The 15,512-nt window shown below is 36.2% G+C and overlaps 2 protein-coding genes, 1 long non-coding RNA gene and 4 other non-coding genes across 8 annotated transcripts; 5 read left to right on the forward strand and 2 right to left on the reverse strand.

Annotated features, from left to right (window-relative positions):
- Positions 1–1,030: 1,030 nt before the first annotated feature.
- On the reverse strand, positions 1,031–3,076 carry LOC106446953 (UDP-glycosyltransferase 71B5-like). The gene has a single exon (XM_013888792.3). It carries the CDS (start codon positions 2,770–2,772, stop codon positions 1,321–1,323), a length of 1,452 nt encoding a protein of 483 aa, XP_013744246.2. The 5' UTR covers positions 2,773–3,076; the 3' UTR covers positions 1,031–1,320.
- Positions 3,077–3,349: 273 nt separating this feature from the next.
- On the forward strand, positions 3,350–3,450 carry LOC106376368. The gene has a single exon (XR_001275489.3). It is a non-coding gene; the product is annotated as a small nucleolar RNA Z157/R69/R10 (small nucleolar RNA).
- Positions 3,451–3,527: 77 nt separating this feature from the next.
- LOC125579363 lies at positions 3,528–3,618 on the forward strand. Its single transcript, XR_007317383.1, has one exon. It is a non-coding gene; the product is annotated as a small nucleolar RNA R11/Z151 (small nucleolar RNA).
- Positions 3,619–3,662: 44 nt separating this feature from the next.
- Positions 3,663–3,786, forward strand: LOC125579369. Its single transcript, XR_007317386.1, has one exon. It is a non-coding gene; the product is annotated as a small nucleolar RNA Z152/R70/R12 (small nucleolar RNA).
- A 36-nt stretch (positions 3,787–3,822) lies between these two features.
- On the forward strand, positions 3,823–3,949 carry LOC125579390. The gene has a single exon (XR_007317408.1). It is a non-coding gene; the product is annotated as a small nucleolar RNA snoR80 (small nucleolar RNA).
- A 5,358-nt stretch (positions 3,950–9,307) lies between these two features.
- Positions 9,308–12,476, reverse strand: LOC125601622. Its single transcript, XR_007334365.1, has 2 exons — positions 12,039–12,476; positions 9,308–11,786 (listed from the first exon to the last, which is right to left on the reverse strand). It is a non-coding gene; the product is annotated as an uncharacterized LOC125601622 (long non-coding RNA).
- A 186-nt stretch (positions 12,477–12,662) lies between these two features.
- On the forward strand, positions 12,663–15,258 carry LOC106361030. 2 transcript variants are annotated; one of them, XM_013800730.3, is made up of 4 exons: positions 12,663–13,638; positions 14,085–14,618; positions 14,715–14,916; positions 14,993–15,258. In XM_013800730.3, the coding sequence occupies exons 1-3, from the start codon at positions 12,862–12,864 to the stop codon at positions 14,823–14,825; spliced, it is 1,422 nt and encodes a 473-aa protein (XP_013656184.2). In that variant the 5' UTR covers positions 12,663–12,861; the 3' UTR covers positions 14,826–14,916; positions 14,993–15,258. The 2 variants fall into 2 exon arrangements, with proteins under 2 accessions (XP_013656184.2, XP_048629625.1); XM_048773668.1 differs by having other exon boundaries at positions 12,729–13,638; positions 14,715–14,912.
- The last annotated feature ends 254 nt before the right edge of the window (positions 15,259–15,512 follow it).

The raw sequence follows: 15,512 nt of genomic DNA on the forward strand, positions 1-15,512 counted from the left end.
AAAATAAGCAAATTGTTTTGTTGTTATTGAATTAAATGTTTTTTAGACCAAACTGGTGAATATATATACTAGACAAACATTTATATTTCGAGTCCGCACTTATATTATTTAACAACTTGATATATTAGATTTGAACACTAACCTGTGAATAGCGTTTGCATGTGATTTTCTTCAAAAGTTTGATTCTTAGATATGTATCTGGGATGAAACTTATTTTTACAGATGTCTATCTTTTTTAAATTGACACTATGTAATTCACCGAATTCACAGAAAAAGTAAAAAAAAAAGAAACAAAACTCATATCAGTAAAACAGAAACGAGAACGAAAGTATAATTTTATAGATATAAAAAATAAAATCACTTATGCCGATTTAATAGTAAACAAATCGAGAGCAGAAAATCTAATCTCCTTTCGTCATTTTACAATTGATGTTGCCTATATGGTTTTAGTGATTTGTATCAACCACAAAACTTAATTTCTTTTTGTGTATATGAAGTCTCAAAAATAATTAAAATGAGATATAATATGTTAACTTTTCAACAACGATGATACATTTAAGATATCTACATTTGTATTTATCGGATAAAAATTATAGTGTTGCAAAATATTTAAACCATTTAATGAATAAATATTATTATAAAAAAAATTCTCTCTGCACATACGGGTGTGTTATCATCTAAGGGCATACGCGTGTGTTATCATCTAAGGGCATGATTAACACCAATTTCTTAGCCGAGATTCTTAACTTATGATTTGACACTTTTTTTTACACTCTTCAGCTAAGAGGCGATTCTTATATCTCTTATTTAAGAGACATTTCTTAATTTTTCCTAGTTAAAATCTAAGAAAAATTATGAACCGTCTTTTAACCGAATCTAAATCTAAGTAGTAAAGCATAGTTTACCACTGCTGAAGTGCTATTACTTATTCGTAATAGCCAAACCATATGAGATATCAAATTTACCCTAACATAGAAATTACACTGATTTTGGTGAAACTCGTCACTTGCACACTTTATGCTAGAATGACATGTTACATAATAGGAGAGAATTTGAGTTTTGATGTGTTATGTATGTTACAATTTCTGCACGCTTCCTACTAATAATTTTATAATTATAATTTTTTAAAAATTATTGTTGAAATACTATTCAAAGCTCATTAATAGTTTTATACTACATTTCATACACATGTAAACCATTTGTGGGGCGAATTCACGAGATGTATAACATACAAAACACATGGGAAACAAAACGAAGTCAAAGCATCTCATAGTGAACATGCAAAACTCAAATCTCCTTTCAACTTTCCCTCCAATGAACCTAGACCACAACATTCTCGAGCACGTCTTGAATAAACTTTCTTAAAGCCGCCTTTGACGATCCTCCGTCCATTAACGCCACGTGGCACTTCTCAGCCACCTCATTCACTCTGTTCCTGACGTCACTATCTTCCTCCATCACACGCCTTATCGCTCTCTCTAGATCCTCCGCCGTAACCGTCTCCATCACCCCCTCCAACAAATCTCCCCTAATGAACTTCCGTATCTCCACCGCCAATCCCAGCTCGTCCACCATCTCGAACGCATTCACCTTCTGCTCCGCGTAGAGCGGCCACGTCACCATCGGAACGCCGAACCACAAGCTCTCAAGCATCGAGTTCCATCCACAATGAGTAACAAATCCACCAATCGCCGGCTTCGCCAGCACCGCCACTTGCGGAGCCCACCCGATCACCTTCCCTCTATCCGACGTCCGATCCAAGAATCCCTCCGGGAGAACCTCCTCCAGATTTGTGTAGTCTCCGGGTCCCTCCGTCAATATATTCGGCGATGCGCGACGGAGCGACCAGAGAAACCGGTGACCGCTGCGATCTAAGGCCACGGCGATTTCTCTAGTTTGTTCATCGCTGAAACCTCCCAAGCTACCGAAACAGAGGAACACTACTGATCTCTCCGGTTGCTCGTCGAGCCACCGCAAAATCTCCGACTCCTTCCCGCCGTCGTCATCGCGAGATCCGTTTTGGAGATGCAGCACTGGTCCTATAGGGTAAGCGCGAGGAAGATCACCACCGTCATCACGTGATAAAACATTCAAAGCGTGAGGCTCCAGCTCAGCAACGGTATTTACCAAAATACCCTTCATCTTTCGGAAGTTTCTTGCTTGAGCTAGAAATAACGGTAGCCACTCCTTGGAAACGAAAATGTATGGAAGACACTCAACGGGATAAGGACGGGTCAAACACGGAATCTCCAACTCGTTGACCGACTCACTCAACTCGCTCGTGTCGAGCTTCTTCTCGTCGTACATCTTCTGGAGATGAAGCGAGAATCCAAGGAACGCGGCGTTAGATGTGTACACCATGTAAGTCGGAACTCCGAATTCATCAGCTACATCCATCATCGAGATACAGAACATGTCGATGACGAATCCGGCGAGCCGCGGCGGAGACGACGGCGAGTTTGGATCGAGGAGTTTCGCGACTGCATCTCGCACTTGTGGCTTTTGATTGGCGATGTAGACTTGAGTCGGGAGGCGTTCACCGGTAGGATTATCCGCGACGGAGATGGTCTCGTGACGGAGACGATCTTGAGACGGGGTGAAGAAGGAAGAGATTTGGGCGAAATCACTGGCGTCGCCACCGGAAGATCGAGGGATGATGATGACGGTGATGGAAAGACGTTCATCACCGTTGACTAGTTGCTTGGCTAACTCGACGGTTGATCTGAGATGACCGATTCCTGGCGACGGGATGAACACAAGCTCCATCGTCATTTTATTGGTTGATACTTCTTTTCTTTGCTTTTAAAGGTTTTGGATCGTCGTATGAGGGATAGGCTTCTATCTCTGTCTCTTCGGTCTAGCACTGCTCCGTCGCCTTCTTTGCTTGAGTTGTATTTCTGCTTCATCTCCCCCTATAGTTAACTTCTACTCTCTCTTTATTTCTCTAAGTTCTCTGCTCTTTTCCTTTTGTAATAAGCTGTGTTTTCCAGCAATGTAAAACTCAAAAAAGTGGTATAAATCTTAACATTTAGACCAAAAAAAAAAAAAAAAAAAGGTTTTGGATCCTTCTTTCTTTTTACTGGTTTAGCCAGAAAGAGTGTTTGTTTTTATACAGTATCTAAGTTGTTTGTTGGGTCACGGAAGGTTGGCCCATATAGTTTAATTGGGCCAAGTAAAGCCCATAATAAAGTACAGCCGCCTAGGGAAACCCTAATCTCCAAATGTTCTGTATATTTATATGCTTTTCTTCTTCTGCAAAATTCATAGGATCATTATCTACTGTCTCAGTGAATGATAAAATTGTTGCGTTGTCTAGTGTTTTTCTGAAGTTTTTGTTTCTTGTGTGGAAGGGTATATGGTGATGATACAATAATGTTGTGGACTAGAGTTTCAGATCTGGGCACTTCACCCAGAAGTTGAAGAGTAACCCTTGGCTGTCTGAGTATTCCCTTTCACCTTTTTTATAAATTGTTTTGATTAATTTGGTTTTCTTTTTTATTGATTTTGGCTTAGATGGAATATATGATGAGCTTATGATGATAAAAACAATTATCTTAGCGGATTTCAGTGAGGTTTTTATTGATCAATGATCTGAATTTGTTACACACACTGAAGCTCTTTTGTCTACCTAGTTTATGTTTTTTTTATTATAATATACTTTTGATGCTATGATGAGATGAAAGCACGAAGAGTGTAAGAAGAGCAGTGGACAATTACAAATTCTGTAAAGGGTTTGTTTTGCCGTGAGCTTTACTAATTAAACGACTTCTCCTTCCACTGAGCGTATTGAAATTGTTTTTAGTGTTTTTTTGGGCGTCCATTACCAATTCTGAGGGATAAGACAATTCCTTCAGGTATAATGGCTTGTGACGCAATATCAATTTGTGGTATATCCTGATCATCTTGCTCTTTTCACTGCTTTTTGATCCTGGAAATGCCTCGTATATTATTTAACGATTGCTTCTTTGATTTACTAGTATCTCTCTCTTCCATAATTCATTTGTAGTTCTCTTTGCATATCTACTGGTTTTCATCGTTGCCATGATTGTGTAAAGGGTTGAAGAAGCTCATTGATGTGTCGCCACCCCTTTTGTCAAGAGTTTGAATGGCGCGAAGCTTTTACGAGGCTGAGATTGGTGGGAGGCCAAAAAGCTATAATACGATGTGATTTCAAGTTCGTTTTTGTTATTTAAGCTCATACTGTGTCCCTTTAATCTCTGGCCTTCCTATTTTGGTAGCTGTTTTGTTTTTTTTCGGAGAAGAATGTAAATAACAAAATGGAACGACACAACTAATAATAGTGCATCATTTTTTCCTTGAGTTTGAAATGACATACCTTTGGATGTATGGATAAAATGGATTTGTTGAAAAGAGTTTTTCCAAAAATAAAAAAAGTGAGCTGAATTAAATTTGTTTTGATTTGTTAAACCTTTTGAAGAAATAAAAGTGGTGACCACAGAACACATCTATGAGCCAAACATTAAGTGTTTATTTTATTGGTGCCATCAAATTATAAATTGATAAGATCGTAACAAGTGTTTATCGTATTGGTGTATGGAATTTTTTATAGTAACCACATTCGTTTTTATGTTATCACATCAACATATCTTATTTTTGTTATTCCATAACTTTGATTCATTTTTTGGAATATTAAAACATTATTTTTACTATAAATTATTTAGTTATTCTCCAATAAATTTGTGTATTTATTTTTAAATATCGTTTATAAAAAACATTAGGCCTGGGCGTTCGGTGATCTGTTCGGTTTCGGTCCGGGTGATTCGGATTTTCGGTGTTATGCTCATAAGTACCATTCGGTTTTTACTAATTATCGGATCGGATTCGGTTCGGTTTCTTTCGGGTTCTGTTCGGATCGGATTTAACCAATCTTTAAAATCGTAAAAAATATATTTTTAAAAACCTTGAAAATTGACCAAAAATTTTTCAATATAAATAGATTATTTACAAATCTAATTAAAAATTAGTTAAACTATCTAAATTAACTAAAAAATATTCAAAATAACAAATAAAACAAACTACAAAAATATTTTGAATACTCTAAAATATCTAAATCACCTTAATATATATAAAAACATTAACATATTTAACTAATTTTGGATATTTTCCGATCCTAATTCGGATTTCGGTTCGGGTTATAACCAAAGTTCAAAGTAGTAAGCTCATAAGTCCCATTCGGATATTTTTGTAAAACAGTTCGGAATCGGTTTTGATTTTTCCGGTTCGGGTTAAGGTCGGTATTTCGGGTTGAGTTAAAAACGCCCAGACCTAAAAAACATAATCTAATAATAATTCTTTTAATCATTTTTAATTATTTTAATTAAAAATTATTTTTGCACGTGCATAAAATACTATTACTATAGAATAAAAGGTGTGGGTTTTGCCTTAGCGGGAAATTTTGTTCCGAGCTAGGTATGGACATTCGAATATCTCTTCGAGTATGAATATGATCCATTAGGGTATTGGTCTTTTGCTATCGAAAAAGGTCTATTCAGGTATTACAAAATCATGATCAAATTTAAGTTGGGTCCGGGTGGATTCGATTTTTAACTGAAGTAACCAAACTACCTGATTTGATTCGATATTTTATATCTAAACTACTTAAACTTATTCAAAAATAGTTATAAAACAAAAAAATACTCAATAGACATGGTTTGAATTGGTTATTTTTGTCCGAAAGTAACCATAGATACAATTTAATTTGAGTATTTGTATCCAAAGTATCCATTTCTATCTATAAAATACCCAAATAATTATTATATTTGATTTATAATTAAATTTTATGTATTATATGATTATAAGTATAAGTATAAATACTTTTTAATGTTTGGATACTTATTCGGTTTTTGATAAATTCGGTTTCGGTTTTTTGGGTTTTGAAAAGGACCCTTTCGAATATTTAGGCAAGGTCCAATCGGGTTTGATACTCTGATTTTCGAATCTGTTTCAGGTCGGTTTTTTGGGTACGGATATTATACCCAGTCCTAATCCGAGCTAGTCACTTTCGATGTCCAATATCACAGGAGAAAGCAGAGCGACTAATTACCGAGATTGCAAGATTTCTGATAGGAGAGTCGCCATGGGAATAGAATATTGAAGTTAGTTTTGTCCAAAATAAAGGATGAGGCCAAACACATATACAAGAAAAAGAAAGCCAAGCACACGTGAGTCTCAAATTCGTTGTAACTTGTAACTTGTAAGAACAGAGACAAGTTCTTGTTTCTATTTTTTTTGGTAGAGTAGGGTTCTTAAGAAAGAGATTCAGGGAGTCAGGATCATGCTTCTAAGACGTAAACGCATGCCTTTTTAGGGTTGGGAAGTAGATACGATATGCATCACGTAAAGCTAGAGCTAATACGACAAAACGGGTGAAAATAAGATTTGCAAGAATCTGGAGAAACTTTTGAATATGATCCATAACTGATAGTGAAAGTTTTCAATGAGAGATACTTCTATGATCTATCCCAAGTAAAGGCAACATACTGATTTTCCAAGATCAACTTCTGAAATTTTGAAAGGTCCGTATGATAATGCTTTGTTTGTTTTTTTTTTTTTGACTGAGATAATGCTTTGTTTGTTAACTACAAGATATCCTTTGTTTTATTATTTCTGTCTGTTCCTCTATGGGCTTTGCTACGAAATCAACATCCTTATTGTTTGGGGAGTCTAAAAGCTTATTTTACTAGTAATAGATAAACAAAGCTGTGGTTACTATCCATCTTGGTCACTGGCGAGTCTTCTCTTTCTTTAATTTTAACTTCAATCTTTACTTCTTTAGAAAGGAAATAAAAACACAAAAACTAACAAACTACGAGAAGGAAACTAAAAATTAGAACATAGAAAGACAAAGGTGACTTTGTAATGACTCTACGATCTTCTTCAACTCGTATCTTTATCTTTGGACTCTGGTAAGACGACACTGAAATTATCTCCGACAAGAAAACGATGAGTTAATCTCCGGCAAGTTGTGCAGATCACGCGCCGAAGATGTCTCCGAGCAAGAAAATTCGCAGAGTGGACCCATCGATCGCATTTCCTACAGAGGAAAGCAGTGTCGGCTTCACAATACACGGCTGCGTTCTCACCGCAGAGATCGCAGCTTACCGGAGCTCTGATTCTCCGGCATCCTCCGTCGTCTCTTCTTCTCTCTTGTTCCTCAAAACCTCTGCACATGTTTATTTTCTTATTACTCTCTGTCTTCATCTCTCGGTTTCAAGATTTGATTTATATAGGAATGATTTTTTAAAAGCATCTGGCTATTTTGTTTAAGACATTAAATAAGCTTTACACGTGTACGTATATCAACCTATCATTTTGACGTAATTATCACTCGATGACAAAAATGTCAATAATTTGTTTTCTTTTCTCCACCAGACGATCTCTCCTCCTCATGTTAGATGCATTGCCATGCACAAGTTCCAAGAACAGCTTCAAGTTGACTCGTTTATGACCCTTTGGTTCACATCGCATTCTAGAATGAAATCATTGTGTTTTTGTGGTCTATAGAAAAGTATATAGTATCCACATACATTAATGTCTGTGCAAGTTTTTTTTTGCTATCCAAAATCAGAGCACGACAAGGAAATATGTTTTTTTTTTATCAAAAAAGGACAACTAAACTTAAATGTTTTGCCAAAAAAAATATTATGTTACAACAATTAGTTTAACTGTTTATAACGTGTACTAGTTTTAAAATTGTAGCACATAAGTATTCATTTTGATGTTTTATCTTTGTTCAAAGTGCATGATATCTTTAGTACATTGTACTGTATAACACAAAAATCTGAAGATTTATTTATAACATCAAAAGCGAATAACCATCTCTCACTAGTTAAATTCTAGTGACTTGTACTCTCGTTTAGCCTAGAACAATTCACCACCGAGAAAAGAAAGAATTAGTTATACAATCAATTATTTATCACATAATGGTGATTTGTGAATGGAGTAAGCATAAAGAAAATGATTTATTTTAGGGGTGACGACAAACTCTTCGTTATTGAGTGTTTTCTAGTCACTGTGCCCGGTGGTTAAGTAGTCAACCTTTTATTTTATTATTACAAGCTTACTATGAAAAGATAAAGGCAACCTCATTTTGCATGGTTCATATTGATTAAAGGAAAATTAAATTGTTATTTAAAGAGCAATTAGTATCATTCATCATCTTCTATTTTTATATTTGTATCTTATAAAATAGTTAAGGTGGTGGGGGTGGTGGTGGGGGTGGGGGGTTCTCCCGAAGTAGTATGAACCCTGACCTTGTTTTTCTTGAATATCAAGTGTACTTCTGTATTTCTCATCTTGGCGTCAGCCGTCAGTTATTCCATTTTGAGAAAGACACAAAACAATGAATCCTCACATAGATCAATAGAACCTACACAAATCAAACTTTTTAATGAAATTCATTATCGTCATTAATTACCTGCTGTAGAGTTTGTATTTGAGTTGTGCACAAAAGGAGAAGATCAAGTCCACAAGAGATTCTCGGGTGAGTCAGAGGATCCAAAGATCGAGAAAGAAACAAACTTAAAAGCCTAAGCATGTTTCAATATAAGTAAAGCACGTTACACCCATCTTAGCCCGAAGTAGAAATGTGTCGTTTTCTCGTATGCGAGTGTTGATCAAAACTAGGCTTGCAATTTTGGCCCGATTTTGGCTTTTAGTTTATTCGATTATGGATTCTAAAATGATCAGCAATATTATAAAATTAATTCATTTATTGATTTGGTTTACTACGACAGTCAGTTTGTGACGTAAGAAAAAAAAGACAATCAGTCAGTTTGTTTAATTTAAAATAAACCAATTTTAAAATATTTCGAACTGATTTTTTTTTTTACTTTAAAATACATATATTAACCAATGAGTTAAATCTAGATAAACAAAAGAACTAAGAGCATGATTGGTTTTCCCGCTACCATCCGCAAACGCAGCTTTTGCGATTGGTAGCGGTTGACAGCGTTTCGAAACAATCATACAAACCGCTACAAATCGCTTCAAACCGCTCCGAACCTCTTAAAATCAAAAGTTGGTTCCAGCTAGCGTTTGCGGTTGCGGGCGGTTGCGGGAGAATAATTTTTTTTTCTTTTTTTTTCAAAAACCATATAAATATAAAAATAAAAATAAAAATAAAATTTTTAAAATGGAATTATAAAAATACTAAAATATATCTATTATATTTTAATTAATATTATAAATTTTTAAAATAAAAATATTTTCTATAATTTAAAAAATTTAAAACTATAACTTTGAAAATATAATTTACATATTTATTATAATATTATGATTTTTGATATTTTTATAATTATATAAAATGTAAATATTGTTAATTTATTATTTAACCACTGCTGTATTTGGTAGTTAACCAGTCATAAGTATCCCGCAAACGCACCAATTTCTAACCGCAGAACCAATCGTACAAATCTCTTAAAACCGCTAGAAACCGCAACCACCCGCATCCGCAAACGCCCGCAGCCGCAACCGCAACAGCTGCGTTTAAACCAGTCAGACCCTAAGTCTGAGAATTTTACCAAAACCACAACTCTAAAATTTAAAGAAAACACACAAAAATTGGTAAAAGACACTCCTCTGAAAGCAAAAAAAAAATACCAAGCCAACCTAAAACTTAATTAAAACAAAAGATACAATCAAATGTAACCAAGTAAGAAAGAGATGCACAATATCCACATAAGTATAGAACGAGCAGTATTCGCGGCAGTGCAAAGCTCAAGAGAAGCTTCTTGGCGGACTAACACTCGAACCGGAGATGCCCTAGGAACCACGAGCAAAACACAAGAGACCTATAAACCAACAATAAACCATAACCGAGAATCAACCATTTAACCACCTAATCTTCAACTTAAAAGGTATAAAATATGAACTATGCATCCCGAAATAAGCCCAGCCTTCCAAGAATAGTCTAAGAAAGACCAAAGATGAGAACTATTTATTTAACTACTCTAGGGACGGTAGAATAGGCAACACAAAGATTAACCAAACTAAAAAGAAGCTAATCGACGAAAACCAAACCCAAACAAGCAACTAAACCGAAGCTATCCCAGACCAGCAAAAACAAATCAAACCCAAGAACAACACCTGAACAAAGAAACTAACCAACCCACAAACACAAAATTAAACCGAAGAAAATTCATATACTTGCATGCAATTAAAGGTGAAGAACTAAGAGAGAACCGCGTTGAGCAAGAGGAACCAAAGAGATATATATTGCTAACAACCATCCATCAGAAACTTTCGGCTCAGATCTTAGTAGAATCCTAGCAACAGCGGAATGCAAACAACACCACGACAACATTAAAAGCACTACCACCTTTAAAAGCTCTCCCTCTTGAGAAGCCATGGACCTCTATAAGTTCAGAGAGATTCATAAGATAATCGGTAAAAATCCGGAGAAATTCGAACAAGAAAAATGACAAAGAAAGGAAAAAAGCACTATGGAAGTACAATGGCTTAGTGATCAAGATTTAAAAAGGCTTAGACACTAGGTTTGGGATTCGATTGCCAGAAGATGTAATTTTTTTGCAGATTTTAGAATGCAAGGCTTATCGGAAGTTGAATATCGTAGATACATAAACGTTCACCGATCTATGTGTTACAGAGAGAACTACATTGTAGAATCATTGTATGTGAATGTGTTCATCATATTGTTTTTTGTTGTAGGTACTTTAATCATCAATAAATAGATATATACATTATATAATGATGTAGTTGATTTCACTAGTGTTAAAGAAGAAAACAAAGCATAAAAGGCAAAACAGAAAATAGTACAAGGGTGGCAAGACTAGTGAACCACCAACCACACAAAGCAAAAAATGACAACCGAAGTATATAAGATGGATTTTTTTGAGTCATTTAGATAAATATACATGAAACATCTCACAGTTGCAAAAACGTGTAATACTTTACATAATTAGTCGATATATATATGCAGCTGGGACAAATAACGCATAAGCCCTTCATTATCAGTTTTTTTTTACGTATACCCTATTTCTAACAGAAATAATAAAAGCTAGATAGGGTCAAAATTGGAATAAATGAAAGTGAGCAGTGTATAAATAGTGGCCAGCGTTAGAAAACTAGTTATGTCTACATCCATGTATATTCAATGCAATTGCTCTTTTTTTTGGTGTAATAGATTGTATCATGAGCGATTTGCAACAAAATTACACAATAAGTAATAAATTTGCAAGGATGGAGTAAAAGCACAAAAAAACATGGTTGTCAGTAGCTTTTGTCGGGAGTATTTTACCATTTGCCCCTTTCATCAAACACACTTACTCATATATATGTAATATGCAAGTTAGCTGGATATAATTTCACATATATGGATCAATTTAAAATTAGCTGGATATATAGTTAATATGTAAGTTAGCTGGATATAATCTCACTTATATGGATCATTTTTAAATTAGCATTGTTATATTCTGATTTAGCTATATATTTTTCATGTTAACTGGTATTTAATTTATATTTACCGGTTATTATATCAATTGGTGGTGGTTATTTTTTATCAATTCGGATAAATAAAAAATTAACTCTCTAATAAATCACAAAACATATGATTAGATATAGATGTCCAGCTAAACATAGAATTAAATCTTTAACAAATCGCAATACATATGATTAAAATGGTTGTTTAGCCAGATATACATACAAAATTCCCCTGAGAAATAAAACAAAAAAATGGTGTGCAAGTGATCAGCGGAGGAGGAGTCAGTTGGGGAGATGATCCTTTCTTCCTGGCTTTGTTATTCAACCTGCAAAAATCATGACCATGAAAGAAAACAAAATTAAAACACAAAATGATACAAAGATTATATAAACTGCACATACACAGACATAGACCTATACATACATAGATACATATATGTATAGTTATTTAGACAAGAACCCATGAAACTAGAGGAAGAGACAAAGAAAGAGAAGAAACAAAAACACAGAAGATTTTATTCGTGTGCTATTCCATTAATACAAAAGATTGAAGCTTTAAAGATGGAAATTGAGAGTACCCAGAAGACAATACGGAAAGAAGCTTTAAGCTTTTGTCTTTGTCTGAAACCGGAAAATGAGATCCTCGAGGAAAAAAAACGGATGAGCTCAAACAGATAACTACGAAGCTTTTTTTTTTTTTTCAAAAATGGATACAAAATCGAAGCTTTCATTTTTGCTGTGAATTTGTAGAGACTAGAGAGAGAGAGGCGAAGTGAACAAAAAGAAAGAATAAACATCGAAAAGAGCTTTGCAAAGTTGACGAGGCTATAGGTAAAAGTTTTATTATAGATAAGAGTTTTATACAAGAGTAGCAGTGTAATTAAAAAAATACACATCAGCGAAAAAATGTGCTTTCCTTCCTGTGCAAATATGCACTTAGTTTGTTTTGTACAGGGAGTGAGTGCAATTACTCTTGTATCATTCTCAATTAATTAAACTAACTAAAAATAAATGAAATTAATTGAAATTAGCTAAAACTATTGGTATTTTATCAAAATGACTCAGAGCTCGACCAAAACTTAACAAAAATTGAATGTCTTTAGTTAAACTCAATAAAAAGAATTAGAAAAAGAATAAATTAATCCAAATCAAACCAAACTAGTATATTTTTGTGTTTAATTTTTCAGTTTTCGAATTGACCAAAAGTAATGAACGAAACCGCATAAATTTCTGAGAACATTAAAAGATAAATGGGAGACAAAGAGCTTGATATGTCTATAATGTTTTTCCCAAAAGAAAACACTTAAAACCTCGTGTTCAGCCAGCAGTTCCGACGATTGGTCCCAACTCGAGCTTCTGCTGAGAGAGACAAAAACTCAAAAAAGTTAAAAGACTTAAAAAATGAACCAGACGCGACGAAAGAGACGACCCGATCCATCTCCGCCGCCGCTGATCTCTCCCCGCGTGAGAAACATCTTCCTCCTCCTCACTTTCCTTTTCGTCATCTACATCCTCTTCTCCTACGGCACTTTCCGCCGCGACCGATTCTCATCCCTCGCCCGCTCCCTATCCGTCTTCCCCACCCAACGCCGCCACTTGCTCTTCTCCATCGCCGCCTCCCACGGCTCCTGGCTCTCCCGCAGCTCCTACGTCCGCCTCTGGTACTCCCCCGAGTCCACGCGCGCCGTCGTCTTCCTCGATCGCGGCGGATTCGACCCCGATCCAGCTCTCCCCCCTGTAACCGTCTCCGAAGACGTCTCCAGGTTCCCTTACAACTTCCCCGGCGGTCTCCGATCCGCGATCCGCGTGGCTCGCGTCGTCAAGGAGACGGTGGATCGGGGGGAGGATAACAAAGACGTGCGGTGGTTCGTTTTCGGGGATGATGACACTGTCTTCTTTGTGGATAATCTGGTGACGGTTTTGTCCAAGTATGATCATAGGAAGTGGTGGTACGTTGGGAGTAACTCGGAGTTTTATGATCAGAACGTGAGGTACTCCTTTGATATGGCATTTGGTGGCGGTGGATTCGCTATCAGTGCTTCGCTTGGGAAGGTTCTTGCTAAGGTTTTGGATTCTTGTTTGATGAGGTACTCTCACATGTATGGTAGTGACTCCAGGATCTTCTCTTGTGTGGCTGAGCTTGGTGTTGCATTGACTCACGAGCCTGGGTTTCATCAGGTAAAACGAGAGTTCTCCTTAAAGTTCCAACTTTAATGCTGATTGCTGAACAAGAGAGGTTTCTAAATTTGGCAACTTTAGCTCAATTAACAATGCATTAGTTTACTTTCTTTATTTGGTTGATTTTGGGTAAATGTAGTTGGTATGTTTATTCTTTAATCTGGACGTTACTATAGATTTTGTTGTAACAATGATTGAGATTGTCGAAAAGCTTTGAATTTGATTTATTGGAATTGACAAGATGATAGTTTATACAGTAACATCGATGCGCTGATTGCTTAACCGGGAGAGGTTTCTAAATTTGGAAACCTCAGTGAACAATGCATTAGCTTACTTTCCTTATTTGGTTGATTTTGGATAAGTGTAGTTATGTCTGTTTCTTTTTTTTAGTAGCCTGCTACTAAGAGTTAATCTGAATCTTACTATAAATGTGCTCTTTTTCATAGATTGATGTAAGAGGGAACCTATTTGGACTGTTATGTGCACACCCTTTATCTCCACTGGTATCACTTCATCACTTGGACGCAGTTGACCCGTTCTTTCCGAAAACAAACCGGACAGAATCGGTGGCTCGTCTCATCAGGGCTGCGAGTTTTGATTCAGCAAGGATTTTGCAGCAGAGTGTGTGCTATGATTCTTCTAACACAGTGACTGTTTCAGTTGTGTGGGGTTACGCGGTTCAAGTTTACGAAGGCAATAAACTCCTCCCGGATCTCCTCACCGTGCAAAAGACCTTTTCTACATGGAGGAGAGGGTCAGGGGTCCGAAGCAATTATATGTTCAGCACAAGGGATTATCCCAGGGACCCATGTGCGAGACCGCTTGTCTTTTTCTTGGATGGTTTAGGATCGGATGGAACTGGAGGGACATGGAGTAGCTATGGCCTCCATAGTGTCGGAAACTGCCGTAGAGCAGAAGCTGTTGAGGGACTACGGAACATCCGAGTTCTGTCTCGTAAGCTGGAACTTAATGGTGAACAGGTATAGTTTGTAAATACTCCTAAGCTTCTCAGTAGAGGATCTTTGATTTGGCCTGGATTCACATTTTTTTAATTTTCTTTGAAATATAAATGGCAGATGAATCCGCCTCGCCGCCAGTGTTGTGACATCTCATCGCCTTATAACAAATCAATGGTCATTAATATAAGACAATGCATGCCTGATGAGCTAATTGCCATGAACACTTAGTGTTTTTTCTTGGCCATTAGCTTTCAAGAATCAGCTAACCAAAGCCTGAGCCTATGATTCGTCTGCTATAAGACCAATGGCATAATTGTAGGTAAGTTTCTTGTTGCTTCATAGTTTTTGTGTACAACCATAATGCTCAATAGAACTTAATACCTTTTGTCTCGTAGCCTGTAGGTGGGTCACTTTTATCTTCCTGTTCAAATCTGGTCCATACATAAACTCCTACAGTTTCCCGACCAAGTTTGTTTCTTTGTATCTCCCTTTGCAAAACTCCGAAGGAGAAGAATAAGTCTTAGATCCTTCCTCTGTAAATATGGTTGTGCAGGCGTTGATGTCACTCGTACTTAGATTCAAAGTTTTGAGTTTTTTTCTTTTTAATATTATACCGGAGTTACTTTGCTCTTTGAATGTTAAGCGCTTGTTTGCTCATCAATTTTGGAAGGTCTCATTTTTTCATACTAAACCTGTGAATTGAGTTTGCCACTAAGAGATTTCAAGAGATCATTTACTTTGGAAATTGAGTTTACCAGTGAAGAATGCGAAAAGTGATGCCAGGGGAATGAAGAAGGCTCTGAGAACAACAGCTACAAGATCCAAAGAGCTTGTCTTTTAGCATGTGTACATGAAGCAAAATCGAACATAATCCTCCACTCAATTTTGTCTTTTAGCATGTGTATTACTGCAATC

This window comes from Brassica napus, chromosome A1 (genome assembly GCF_020379485.1).
Source record: "Brassica napus cultivar Da-Ae chromosome A1, Da-Ae, whole genome shotgun sequence".
Lineage (NCBI taxonomy): Eukaryota > Viridiplantae > Streptophyta > Magnoliopsida > Brassicales > Brassicaceae > Brassica > Brassica napus.